Below are 15374 nucleotides of genomic sequence, written 5' to 3' on the forward strand. Positions count from 1 at the left end.
AGCTCTAATGAGAAAGACCTCATTTGAGTATTTCTCTATACGTCGTTGGAGTCCACAGAGGAGGAATTAACAGACAGATAGGATGATGGAGGGATCAGGGAAAAGGAGGGCTGCATTTCTTGTAGTCTAATTAGCACCGTGAATTTGACTCTGATCATTAGACCTGAAGGACACAACACCTGAATGTTTGGAGATGGTTTGGTTTAAATAGCCGCTCAGATGGGATGGTTGCGGGTCGGTTGTCTGATAGTTGATTAGGGGTTGGATAGGGTTTGATTTGGTGTTGGTATGAGGTTGGTTTGGAGTTGTTAGCTTTTTCGATGGATGATTTGGGGTTGGTTTTCCTCCCCCTTGCATGGCCTTTGGGTGTAAGAAAAGACAGGAGCCGGTTAGGGGATGGAGCAGGGGGAGGTATGCACCCCCAGGGCCACCAACCTGGCTAATGGTGCGCATGGCTCTCATGTAGCTCTCGTTTCGCGAGCGGAATTTGGGCGAGGCCAGCAGGCCTGCCGGGTCCAAGCTGTCCAGGCTTCTATTGATGGAAACCTCACTCACCGCACGCAGGTAGCTGTGGCTCCGGATCTGCAGCTTGGGAGAGTGCGACTCGGTGGAGATCCTGCAGAGAAAGAGGGAGAGAAGTTGGGGGAGAAAATACGCTCATGAGAGAGAGCCAGAGGAAGAACAACTGTAGACAGACAGACAGACAGAGAGAGAGAGAGCCTTCACAACTTATCCCCCAGGAAAGAGTGTATGTTTATTGAAAGTGTGTATGTTTATGTATGCATGAGAGAAAGAATGAGGAGAGAGACAACAGGAGAGGCTGTGTGTGTGTGTGTGTGTGTGTGTGTGTGTGTGTGTGTGTGTGTGTGTGTGTGTGTGTGTGTGTGTGTGTGTGTGTGTGTGTGTGTGTGTGTGTGTGTGTGTGTGTGTGTGTGTGTGTGTGTGTGTGTGTCAGAGGAGGCTGGTGGGATGAGATGTAGATGGGCTTAGTGTAATGGCTGGAATGGAATAAATGGAAGGGAGTCAGACCTATTGTTTCCATGTGTTTGATTCCATTCTAGTCATTATGATGAGCACATCCTCCTATACCCCTTCCTCCAGCCTCCTCTGGTGTGTGTGTGTGTGTGTGTGTGTATAGAAAGAGTAGAGAGAAGTAGAGCACTCTTTCTGAATATTCAATCGCTTCAGGACCATCCCACATCTAATCAACGAGCACATTGTTTAATACTCACATAAGCTTTGAGTGTCCTTGGAATATCTTTTGATTCGCTTGACAGAGTGGAGAAAAAAAGGACCTGGGCAAGCTCTGATGCATTTAAGTAGTGGGGAGATGAAAAGCAGTGTGTGCGAAGAAGGTGGAATAGAGGTTCACACACACACACACGCACGCACGCACGCACGCACGCACGCACGCACACACACACACACACACACACACACACACACACACACACACACACACACACACACACACACACACACACACACACACACACCACGCACGCACGCACGCACGCACGCACGCACGCACACACACACACACACGCACGCACGCACACACGCACGCACACACACACACACACACACACAGCTCTCCCTCAGAGGAATCTGAAGGGTGAGCTCATTAGCCCTAACCTGCAGTCACCAAGCAGGAGGGAAATCACTCAGCACTTTCACACCTGTGTGTGTGTGTGTGTGTGTGTGTGTGTGTGTGTGTGTGTGTGTGTGTGTGTGTGTGTGTGTGTGTGTGTGTGTGTGTGTGTGTGTGTGTGTGTGTGTGTGTGTGTGTGTGTGTGTGTGTGTGTGTGTGTGTGTTGTTGTGTGTGTGTGCAGCACATTCCATATACACACTGGAACCAGTGTTAAATTAACACATCGCTTAGTGTAAAGCCTTATTTGAATATTTCCCATTGTACCTTACCTTTCAAGTAAATTGTGTAGTTAGCACCCATGACTGTATTTGTTAGTGACAGAGACATGGTTGTCGCATTCATCCACTTCCTTTATCTTGGCTCAACCAAGTGAGATCCTAAGTGAATATGTTACAAATAAAAACAAGTTCTTTAAATGTCATTAACAGTCAAAACCATGTTTTTCACGAAGTTGGATGATATTTGAAGGAACTCAGATCAAAGTATAAAAATGACTTTTGCTTGTACATTGACAAAATTTGATCATAAATGTACTTTTCCTCTCCCCATGTCAAACACTTGAATTCATTATTAAGGGGACAAGGTGACATCCCCTTAGCTCTCATTATAATACACAAATGGTAACATGTTTACTTCATTTAAAGAAGTACCGCCTTGTAAACAACATCGGAGGAGGGGTGTTTGCAGAGGAGTGTGGTTTATATAGCTAGATAGCTACCCTACTGGTGCCAAAATTTGACCGTAAGGTGTCAGCAAATAAAATTAAAAGTTAACCCTATCCCTCAATGGCGAAGATCAGGGGCGCAACTTTCAATGGGGACACTGTTACAGTTTTTCTCAGTCGCTTTGGTGCATTTCTTAGATCAAAAGTGCAATTCTTGAAACTACTTGTACAAATTCCAAATCATCTAGTCACTTGTGCACATCATTAAAGCGATTTCTTATTCCTTTGAACAAATTGCAATTGATAATGTACAAGTGTCAGCTTTTTTCCACATTATCAATTGCTCATGTCATGTTGATCAAAATATAGTAGATGGTTCTCTGTTGAATTGTCTTACCCCTCAAAACATCTAGGTATTAGTTCCTTGCATAAGCCATTACATGCAAAATTGTTGAACTATTTGTCATAAACTGTCAAGCATAGTTTTACACATTTCTATTAGACCTTTTGTATAAAAACGTGAATTGATGAATCGTGCAGGTGAAATTGACCCTCACTCATGAAGGAATGTAAAGTGTTAGTTCAACCAACAATCAACCAGTTGTCTAAATTGCATCTCATGAAGAATCAATTGGCAAGCATATATAGACAGACCACAACACAGAGTTGCAATTTTCCAATAATGGATGGACCAGGAAATGAACAGGGTCAACAGCCAAGAGGAGGAGGAAGAAGAGGAGCAAGGATGCGTGGTGGAAGGCAAAACAGAGGAAGAGGACATAGGCTCCACCCGGCACAGCCAGAAGAGGACTGGCCACCCCACATAGCCTGGTTCCTCTCCCCCCAGCACAGCCAGGAGAGGACTGGCCACCCCTCATAGACTGGTTCCTCTCCCCCCAGCACAGTCAGAAGAGGACTGGCCACCCCACATAGCCTGGTTCCTCTCCCCCCAGCACAGCCAGAAGAGGACTGGCCACCCCACATAGCCTGGTTCCTCTCCCCCCAGCACAGCCAGGAGAGGACTGGCCACCCCTCATAGCCTGGTTCCTCTCCCCCCAGCACAGTCAGAAGAGGACGGGCCACCCCACATAGCCTGGTTCCTCTCTACCCAATACAGCCAGAAGAGGACTGGCCACCCCACATAGCCTGGTTCCTCTCCCCCCAGCACAGCCAGAGGAGGACTGGCCACCCCACATAGCCTGGATCCTCTCTAGGTTTCTTCCTAGGTTTTGGCCTTTTTCTTCCTAGGTTTTGGCCTTTTGGCCTGGAGTTTTTCCTAGCCACCGTGCTTCTACACCTGCATTGCTTGCTGTTTGGGGTTTTAGGCTGGGTTTCTGTACAGCACTTTGAGATATCAGCTGATGTACGAAGGGCTATATAAATACATTTGATTTGATTTAGGCGCATATCTGATGACATAAGGGCCACTATTGTAGACCATGTTGTCAATCATGGCCTTACAATGGCTGAGGCGGGTCGAAGGGTGCAGCCGAATATTGGGAGATCAACCTGTCCTCAATAGTTCAAATGTTTCGAAGGGAGAACAGGTATGTCCACCAATGTACAGTGCACTGTTACTGTATATAAGCAGTATACTGTATACTTCCTACAATGCTTCATATTACAGTCGTCCACTTGTATTTCACAGCATACAGAAATATACTCTATACAGATACATACTGCACCTTACATGTTCGTGAACAATGACTCAATGACTTATCATTTTGATGACACTGACATGATCATTGGCATGAATATTTACGTTTGAGAGATGTACTAAGAATTTTTAGTGACTGACTAGCTTTAGAAACATATCTATTGTATATTGCAATTTGTACAAATTGTTCTGAGAAATGCACTTATTATTTTGCACATGTTAGGGATGATGTGAAAAATGCACCAAAGCGACTGAGAAAAACTGTAACTGCATCACAATAGACATGCCATATGGGAGATGTACAGTATATACAGTGCATTTGGAAAGTATTCAGAATCTTTGACTTTTTTAACATTTTGTTACATTACAGGCTTATTCTAAAATCTATTAAAATAATGTTTTTCCTCATCCCGCTACACACAAAACCCCAAAATGACGAAGTGAAAACAGTTTATTTTTATTTTTAATCTTTGCAAATGTATATAAAAAAAGAAGAAATACCTTATTTACATACGTTTTCAGACCCTTTGATATGAGACTCGAAATTGAGCTCAGGTGCATCCTGTTTTCATTGATCATCCTTGAGCTGTTCCTAGAACTTGATTGGAGTCCACCAGTGGTAAATTCAATTGATTGGACATGATTTGAAAAGACACACCTGTCTATATATATATATAAGGTTGAAGGAATTGTCCGTAGAGCTCCGAGACAGGGTTGTGTCGAGAAACAGATCTGGGGAAGGGTACCAAAACATTTCTGCAGCATTGAATGTCCCCAAGAACACAATGGCCTCCATCATCCGCTGCGGGTCCGCAGTCAAACGACCACCCCTCATCACTGTCAAATGCTCCCTAAAACACTTCTGCGAGCAGGCCTTTCTAATCGACCTGGCCCGGGTATCCTGGAAGGATATTGACCTCATCCTGTCAGTTGAGGATTCTTTAAACTTGTTGGGGATAGGGGGCAGTATTTTCACTTTGGATGAATTGCGTGCCCATAGTGAACTGCATCAAACTCTGCCCTAGATTGCTAATATATGCATATTATTATTACCATTTGACAGATAATACTCTGAAGTTTCTAAAACTGTTTGAATTATGTCTGTGAGTATAACAGAACTCATAGGGCAGGCAATCTTCCAAACAAGTTTTGAAATTCTGAAAGTTGGGGCAACTTTGACATCATCGCCCCCTCATTTCCCAACAAGATATGGATCTGGAAGCACTTCCTACGCCTTCCACTAGATGTCCCCATTCAGTAGAAAGTGTAATGGAGCATTTTCTGTGAACTTTGACCTAATGGGAGGGAAAAAAGTCGGTGTCGCAACAGAATGCCATTTTGCTGTGGCGTATTTCTCTGTGGGTGCTACAGCTGTTCCAATCAGCCCCAGATGAAAACGAATGATCTGGTTGGAACGTTATTGGATATATATGATTATAACATCCTGAAGATTGATTCTGTACTTAGTTTGACCAGTTTATTCGACCTGGAATATATCTTTTGGAAGTTTTCATGCAAGTTATCTTGGACCAGTAGTCAGTTTTTGGGCACGTGAGCTGAAAGTGATAGCAAAGGCAGCTACTTGGACACTAGTATTGGACATTATGGAACAAAACAATGATTTATTGTTGAACTAGGACTCCTTGCACTACATTCTGATGAAAGATCATCAAAGGTAAGGGAATATTTATGTTGTAATTTCGTATTTCTGTTGACTCCAACGTGGCGGTGAAATATTGTTACGTCTGAGCGCCGTCTCAGATTATTGCAATGTTAGGCTTTGACACAGCGGTTGCATTAAAACCAGTGTATCTTTAATTATATGTAGAACATGTATCTTTAGTCAAAGTTTATGATGAGTATTTCTGTTATCTGGCGTAGCTTTCTATAATTCCTCCGGATATTTTGGAGGAATTTCTGAACATGGCGTCAATGTAAACCGAGATTTGTGGATATAAAAATGCATATTATCGAACAAAACATAAATGTACTGTGTAACATGTCATATGACTGTCATCTGATGAAGATTTTCAAGAGGTTAGTGATTGATTTTATTTCTAATCCTGCTTTTGTGATTTTATCTTTGGCTGGAAAAAATGGCTGCATTTTTTCTTTGGTTTGGTAGTGGTCTAACATAAATATATGCTGTGTTTTCGTTGTAAAACATTTAAAAAATCTGACATGATGGGTAGATGAACTAGGTGTTTATCTTTCATTTGAGGTATTGGACTTGTTAATGTGTGAAAGTTGAATATTTCTAAAGAATATTTTTGAATTCCCTGCGCCACCTTTTCAGCTGAATGGGGGGGTGGAGTTCCCTGAGAGGAACGCCTTGCCCCAACCGGTTTAAAAGTAACTTCCTCACCATCTTAGATAAGCATGTTCCATTCAAAAAATGCAGAACGAAGAACAGATATAGCCCTTGGTTCACTCCAGACCTGACTGCCCTCGACCAGCACAAAAACATCCTGTGGCGGACTGCAATAGCATCGAATAGTCCCTGCGACATGCAACTGTTCAGGGAAGTCAGGAACCAATACACGCAGTCAGTCAGGAAATCAAAGACCAGCTTTTTCAAGCAGAAATTTGCATCCTGTAGCTCTAACTCCAAAATGTTCTGGGACACTGTAAAGTCCATGGAGAACAAGAGCACCGCCTCCCAGCTGCCCACTGCACTGAGGCTAAGTAACACGGTCACCACCGATAAATCCGCAATAATCGAAAACTTCAACAAGCATTTCTCAAAGGCTGGCCATGCCTTCCTCCTGGCTACTCTAACCTCGGCCAACAACTCCGTCCCCCCTCCCCTGCAGCTACTCGCCCAAGCCTCCCCAGATTCCCCTTTACCCAAATCCAGATAGCAGATGTTCTGAAAGAGCTGCAAAACCTGGACCCGTACAAATCAGCTGGTCTTGACAATCTGGACCCTCTATTTCTGAAGATATCTGCCGCCATTGTCGCAACCCCTATTACCAGCCTGTTCAACCTCTCTTTCATATCGTCTGAGATCCCCAAGGATTGGAAAGCTGACGCAGTCATCCCCCTCTTCAAAGGGGGAGACACCCTGGACCCAAACTGTTACAGACCTATATCCATCCTGCCCTGCCTATCTAAGGTCTTCGAAAGCCTAGTCAACAAACAGATCACTGACCATCTCGAATCCCACCATACCTTCTCCGCTGTGCAATCTGGTTTCCGAGCCGGTCACGGGTGCACCCCAGCCACGCTCAAGGTACCAAACGATATCAGTACTGTGCAGCTGTCTTTATCGACCTGGCCAAGGCTTTCGAATCTGTCAATCACCATATTCTTATCGGCAGACTCAGTAGCCTCGGTTTTTCTAATGACTGCCTTGCCTGTTTCACCAACTACTTTGCAGACAGAGTTCAGTGTGTCAAATCGGAGGGCATGTTGTCCGGTCCTCAGGGTTCAATTCTCGGGCCGACTCTTTTCTCTGTATATATCAATTATGTTGCTCTTGCTGCGGGCAATTCCCTGATCCACCTCTATGCAGACGACACCATTCTGTATACTTCTGACCCTTCCTTGGACACTGTGCTATCTAACCTCCAAAGAGCTTCAATGCCATACAACACTACTTCCGTGGCCTTCAACTGCTCTTAAACGCTAGTAAAACCAAATGCATGCTTTTCAACCGTTTGCTGCCTGCACCCGCACGCCCAACTAGCATCACCACCCTGGATGGTTCCGACCTAGAATATGTGGACATCTATAAGTACCTAGGTGTCTGGCTAGACTGTAAACTCTCTTTCCAGACTCATATCAAACATCTCCAATCTAAAATCAAATCTAGAGACGGCTTTCTATTCTGCAACAAAGCCTCCTTCACTCACGCCGCCAAAATTACCCTAGTAAAACTGACTACCCTACTGATCCTCGACTTCGGCGATGTCATCTACAAAATAGCTTCCAATACTCTACTCAGCAAACTGGATGCAGTTTATCACAGTGCCATCCGTTTAGTTACTAAAGCACCTTATACCAACCACCACTGCGACCTGTATGCTCTAATCGGCTGGTCCTCGCTATATATTCGTCGCCAGACCCACTTGCTCCAGGACATCTACAAGTCCATGCTAGGTAAAGCTCCGTCTTATCTCAGTTCACTGGTCACGATGGCAACACCCACCCGTAGCACGCGTTCCAGCAGGTGTATCTCACTGATCATCCCTAAAGCCAACACCTAATTTGGCCGCCTTTCCTTCCAGTTCTCTGCTGCCTGTGACTGGAACGAATTGCAAAAATCGCTGAAGTTGGAGACTTTTATCTCCCTCACCAACTTTAAACATCTGTAATCTGAGCAGCTAATCGATCGCTGCAGCTGTACATAGTCCATCGGTAAATAGCCCACCCAATTTACCTACCTCATCCCCATACTGTTTTTATTTATTTACTTTTCTGCTCTTTTGTACACCAGAATCTCTACCTGCACATGACCATCTGTTCATTTATCACTCCAGTGTTAATCTGCTAAATTGTAATTATTCGCCTACCTCCTCATGCCTTTTGCACACAATGTATATAGACTCTTTTTTTCATTTTTCTTCTACTGTGTTATTGACTTGTTTATTGTTTACTCCATGTGTAACTCTGTGTTGTTGTCTGTTCACACTGCTATGCTTTATCTTGGCCAGGTCGCAGTTGTGAATGAGAACTTGTTCTCAACTAGCCTACCTGGTTAAATAAAGGTGAAATAAAAAATAGATCATACTTAAATGGAAGAATTTCGAATTACCAAGACTCTTCCTAGAGCTGGCTGCCCGGCCAAACTGAGCAAACGTGGGAGAACAACAAGAACCCAACGGTCACTCTGACAGAGCTCCAGAGTTCCTCTATGGAGATGGGAGAACCTTACAGAAGGACAACCATCTCTGCACCAATCTGGCCTTTATGGTGGAGTGGCCAGATGGAAGCTACGCCTAAGTAGAAGGCACATGACAGCCCGCTTGGAGTTTGCCAAAAGGCACCCAAAGACTCTCAGACCATGAGAAACAAGATTCTCTGGTCTGATGAAAACAAGATTGAACTCTTTGACCTGAATGCCAAGCTTCACGTCTGGAGGAAACCTGGCACCATCCCTATGGTGAAGCATGGTGGTGGCAGCATCATGCTGCGTTGATGTTTTTCAGCAGCGGGGACTGGGTGACTAGTCAGGATCAAGGGAAAGATAAATGAAGCAAAGTACAGAGCGATCCTTGATGAAACGCAGGAGTGGCTTTGGGACAAGTCTCTGAATGTCCCTGAGTGGCCCAGCGAGAGCCAGGAATTGAACCCTATCGAACATCTCTGGAGAGACCTGAAAATAGCTGTGCAGCGACGCTTCCAATCCAACCTGACAGAGCTTGAGAGGATCTGCAAAGAAGAATGGGAGAAACTCCCCAAATACAGGTGTGCCAACCTTGTAGCGTCATACCCAAGACGAATTGAGGCTGCCAAAGGTGCTTAAACAAAGTACAGAGTAAAGGGTCTGAATACTTACGTAAATGTGATATTTCATTTAAAAATATTTTTTTTTTTATAAATTAGCGTAAGTTTCTAAAACCAATTTTTAAAAAATCTATTTTTTTTTATTTTTAGAAAGGGTTTTAAATACACTGTATGTGACCCACCATCTGGATCCAGTCCTATGTAGAACATCTTGAAACAGTATTTTCAAGATTTTAGTTACAGTCTTGTCTCTGTCTCTAGTCATCGATGCAACTCTCATATGGACTCAGAAGAGGTCCTCAAGAGAACCACACCATCCTCCAAAACACAATCCCAACCAAGCTGCACTGCTTCTTGACACAATGCATGCTCAACCTGGAAGCCCGCCACACTAATGTGTCCAGAGTAAACACCATACACTAGTGTCAGTGTACACTGCGCCTGGCCCACCACAGGGACAGGGACATCTCTGCCGACATCCCCAGGGACATCCCTGCTGGCCAAACCCTCCCCCAACCCGGAAGGACGCTGGGCCAATTGTGTGGTAGCCTTGAACCAGGATCTCTAGTGGCACAGTTAGCAACTGCGATGCAGTGCCTTAGACCACTGAACCACCTGGAAGGCCCCTAAATGGCCTTTTTTTTAATTTTTTCACATTGGATAAAAGTAAAGACACAGAGCATTGCAGTTGAGGAACAATGGGAAGGTAATCAATCGGCTTTGATAGTTGATTAACTTGTAACCCCACTTTTTTTTAAAAATGGTTCATGAGAATTTTGGTACACCTACTGGAGAGCTCTTCTTTGTCTGCACCCATTCACATCGTTCACACCCTCTTAAGCCTTAGCCCCACCCATCTCTTTAAGGATTCACATGTGCCAAACAGAGTGAATAAGGTAATGTCGTAAGAACACAAAGACTCAAGGCTAAAAGTGGTGAAAGTAGTAGCAAAAATACACTTGATGTAGTCATTGGCCTATGTCCTAATCTGATTTTGGTGCAGGTCATGGTGTTCTTCACATTACCGTCTCTGGTAAACACACACTATATTACAAAAAAAGTGTATTTGTCAGATGCACAGAATACAAAAGGTGTAAACGGTACAGTGAAATGGGTTCTTGCAGTCTTATGTTTGATGCTTAGCTAGATAGACAATTAACCATAATCCCAACTCATACTACCATGCACCATGCATGAATCTGCAGGAGCTAAAGTTAACCAACTAGTTTCAATGTTAGCTAGCTAACATTAGGGTATAACTAGCAATGCGAATGTCTTTCTAAGATACGAAAAATATTACTACACAGATCATACACAACGTTCGCTAGTGAGCCAGCCAGCTAATGTTAGCTAGCAAGCTAGCTAATAGTATGCTTTAACTTGCAATGAAATCAACTTTGACCCATATACATGGATGAACGCTTCTCCCTCTCTGTTATGGACGCCATGGCTGCCCTTAGTTTGAAGAAGTGTTCCGGAGGCCGTTGTTTTATTCCACAGCCTTCTGTGTTCTCTTTTAGATTCTCTCTGCATTTGGCAGTCGTCTCTCTGCTTACACCGGGCATTCCACTGATTTAAAAACTCTGTCAACGTCTTCCGTGATCACACTGTTGATCGGCGTTTCTCCCCCATCACTGTCATCAGAAGACTCTACAATGTTTGATTCAATGAAAACGTTTCTACCAAAATCAGGGATTTCACCATCGTCTGATTTACTTTCAGTCAGAGTGAGTCAGCATGCCACGGTCGTCCTCCAGAAAGTAGTCCATCACATCTTTTCCCCACTGATCTTTGTCGATAGCGCTATTAACTTCAGGGCAGCAATGTTGAGAGCAGTCGCAACACTTTTTACGTTCTTCATAATATCTTTCAAAAAAAGATGTGGTGAAAATGATTATCCACACATACTGAGCAGCTTATGTTATAGACAGAACCATGCTACATGGCAGACCAATCCAAACTAATCTCTCGGCATTTCCAGCCCATCCAATATCTCAGCCAATCCTGGCTAGTAGGAAGGTTCTTGTATTTTTCCGTGGCTCAACCAACTAGGCTCGTAATTGAACAATTATATTCACATGTACATATGGTATAGAGCCCCACAGTGGTGGTATCATAGTACTCATAAATAGGAAATGTTAGAAGGACTTCAAATAATGGCTGTGTTTTGTGTAGGCTTTTCCTGGTGTGATGTTTTGGTAACAAATGTAAATCTATCTCGGACAAGACATTCATCACTATATTCTGATCTATTAACTCTCAGATTCAAAAATGCTAATTACAGTCAAAGTATACATAGTGCAAAACTACAAATCCCTGCAAGCTCCTGCACATCATCTCTAGCTGATACCTATGCTAACAGGTATTGTGTTAATTTAAAACTTCCACAAGACAGTTCACAGCCAATTTATTAATCACTACTAAAGTCACTGGAATTAACTTGCAGGCCTGACGTGGTCTGTACCAAGACTGGCAGGGTACTGTATTAGGGTTACACTTAGCCTCAGAATAATAAGAGCTTGTGAGGTATGTCATTTATTGTCATAAATATAATTGGAATGATAACATTCATCTAGGAACTAACTTGGTGAAGGCAACAGGACAGAAATTAATGAATTCAAGACCTATGTCTCTGTCACTAACAAATACAGTCATTGGTGGTAACTCTACATTTGACTTTCAAAGGCAAGGCACACTGGATAATTATACTAGAGACATGGCTTAGTGGGGGCGTGGCTTTCAGTTAATTATTTTTGGCTACCTGTGAGTGGAAGCGTTGAACCAGTTTATTAAGTGGTCTATGGTAGAGCTATGGTATTGCCACATAACTGGGTGTTTCACTGTGATGGCACCTTATGCATTATGGAACAATAACTAAAGGCACAAAGTAACTGTTTCAACCCATTTATGAACAAGTATAAGCCTTTTTTTGTAATTGCGTGATAATCTCACAATAATGGCATGAAACCTAGTTTTACACTAATACGGTAACCTGAATCTCATAATTAACAGTCCACAAGTCGCATTGTGCTGGCTTGTAAAAGTGATGATAAACTCTTATTGGAATCCAGCCACAGTTGGGATATCTGACATATAGAATTTAAAGCTCACCTACAATCTGCATTCAGAATGACAGCCAGGATCAGAAAAACTATTATGAGACTACCTAAAGTATGTAAACTGGAACCATTACAGTAATGGTTGCATTAAATCCAAGTAACATATTGGATTAGTTTAGAAAATGTATGTCATTTATATTTGCGTAGCGTTGATATTGAAACAATTAAAATAAATCTACCTGCAATAGAGCATGCTGGGAAATATGATAATGATGGGTGTGTTTTTGGTTCACAGTGATAGGTATGAGTTTCAGGCCCCTGTAGGGTTAAATATGTTGTGTTAAATATATACTGAACAAAAATATCAATGCAACATGCAACAATTCCATTGATTTTTACTGATTTACAGTTCATTACAGTTCATCAATTTCACATGACTGGGAATGCAGATATGTATGTTTTGGCCACAGATACTGAAACTTAAAAACAATGGGCCTCAGGATATCATCATGGTATGTTTGTGCTTTCAAATTGCAATCGATAAAATGCCTGCCCATATACCATAACCTTACTGCCACCATGGGACACTCTGTTCACAACGTTGACATCAGCAAACTGCTCACCCACACAACGGCATACATGTGGTCTGCAGTTATGAGGCAGGTTGGACGTACTGCCAAATTCTCTAAAATGACGATGGAGGCGGCTTATGGTAGAGAAATTGACATTAAATTATCTGGCAACAGCCCTGGTGGACATTCCTGTCGTCAGCATGCCAATTGAATGCTCCTTCAAAAGTTGAGATATTTGTGGCATTGTGTTGTGTGACAAAACTGCACATTTTAGAGTGGCCTTTTATTGTCCCCAGTACAAGGTGCACCTTTGTAATGATCATGCTGTTTAACCAGCTTCATGATATGCCACACCTGTCGCGTGGATGGATTATCTTGGCAAAGGAAAAATGCTCACTAACAGGGATGTAAACAAATTTGTACACAACATTTGAGAGACGTATGTTTTTTTTGCGCATTGGAAAATGTCAGCTTTTATTTCAGCTCATGGAACATGGGACCAACGCTTTACACTGGTTCTAGTGTGTATATGGTCCCCACTCTTTCAGTGTAGATTTTACACCCGTAGAATTTGCTGTGGTGTGTAGGTCCAGAAATACAACTCCACCATCCATACGTATTGGTGTTATACAACATGAAAAGTAAATAGCTTACCGTCTTTCTATGATACATTATATAAGTTCAACAGCATACAATCATTGCACAAGCAACACACGCACACACACGCACATGTACACACACATCCTCCTTCTCTCCTGTGACTCTCTCCCTCCAGGTCCAGTCTTCTTTAATTATGTATGCCCTCCTTAATAAAACAGTGTGGTTACCACAGTGAATCCAACGTGGTTACTGATTCTTGGATGGATGGAACGTGGGGCAAAAGAGTGGCACACAGGGACTGGTGCACTGAGGGCTGGAGACAGAGGAAGGGAGGAACAGGAGAGGAGAGAAGATAAAGGGGGTGAGACAAAGGATGAGAGAGTGGGGCAAGAGGAATAAGCGTTGACATAAAGGCAGTGGGAAGGAAGGAAATAGAGAGGGGACAAAAAAAACGTGATCTAAATGGACGTATGGGGGACCTCTATCCCTCTACAGTCTCTGTCCATTCACCGACTGATCACCCCCTGTGAGACTGATTACGATCAGGAACATATTTATTGTGTCCAATCAAATGCCAGAGCCTGCCTGCCTGCCTGCAATCAACATGACTTCAAAGGGGGTTGCGTTATCCTGGAGAGGCCCATTGGAACAGGTATTTTTTTAATGAACACATGCTACTCAGTAGGCCTGTGTGTGTGTGTGTGTGTGTGTGTGTGTGTGTGTGTGTCATCCTACATAACAGAGTTACAAGCTGTGTTATGTACGTCACTCTCTCCTCTGTCTGCCTCACTTACTCGCTCGCTCTCTTTTTCTCTTTCTGTCCTTTTTTAAAATTGAATTCATTTTGGGTAACATACATATGCTACAACAAAATGTACAATGTGGAGCAGAGCAGATATTACTCAAAAGTATTAATTGAAACGCTTGTTTGCAAAGTGGTCCTTGATGGTAAAAACAATAACACATATACTGATTAAAAGTCAAGACAAACTTACAAACAACCATAAACACATTAATTCATATTGACATCCTAAAAAGTGTCACTATTCGCTGCGCTTTTCCCTAACCTTAAAAATCAACCATATTCATTTCACATTTCAACGTTAAAAAAACAATCCCTTCATCTCAATATCCGCATAAAATGACATACCCAAATCTCACTGCCTGTGGCTCAGGCCCTGAAGCAAGGATATGGATATTCTTGATATTATTTGAAATGGAACACTTGGACGTTTGTGGAGATGTGAAATGAATGACGGAGAATATAACACAATAGATCTGGTAAAAGGTCAAACAAACAACAACAAAAACATACCTTGTAGATGTGGTCCAGAACAGGGAAACGGTGTGTAGGCAAAGTTTCACACTGATACGTTCAAGAATGAGAGAGCTACATAATATTTAATATGAAGTCTCCCAGGTGTCCCTCACCAGTTTGCCCAAATGCACCCAAGTAGCCTCCAAGTGTCCGAATTGGTCAATTGATACATACTCAAGAACATAACTATAGAGAGAACATACCAACATGCTATGGTAATAAAAAAAATGTTTACAAACTCCCAGGAATGTCATACATAATGGATCATAAGCTTCCCTACATCAAAGGTACTGCCAGTCAACCAGTGGCCGCCAGTCAGCCAGGGGCGCCAGTGCCGCCAGTCAGCCCAGAGGCGCCAGTGCCGCCAGTCAGCCCAGAGGTGCCAGTGCCGCCAGTCAGCCCAG

The 15374-nt window shown here is 43.0% G+C and overlaps 1 protein-coding gene across 1 annotated transcript in view; it reads right to left on the minus strand.

Annotated features, from left to right (window-relative positions):
• LOC118361520 (disks large-associated protein 1-like) overlaps nt 1–15374 on the minus strand; it is a 126065-nt gene that overhangs the window by 86989 nt on the left and 23702 nt on the right. Inside the window, exon 3 of the mRNA XM_052483215.1 lies at nt 436–616. Coding sequence (XP_052339175.1) covers nt 436–616 — 181 coding nt within the window. The remainder of the gene's footprint in view (nt 1–435; nt 617–15374) is intronic.

The sequence above is a fragment of the Oncorhynchus keta genome, chromosome 28 (genome assembly GCF_023373465.1).
Source record: "Oncorhynchus keta strain PuntledgeMale-10-30-2019 chromosome 28, Oket_V2, whole genome shotgun sequence".
NCBI lineage: Eukaryota > Metazoa > Chordata > Actinopteri > Salmoniformes > Salmonidae > Oncorhynchus > Oncorhynchus keta.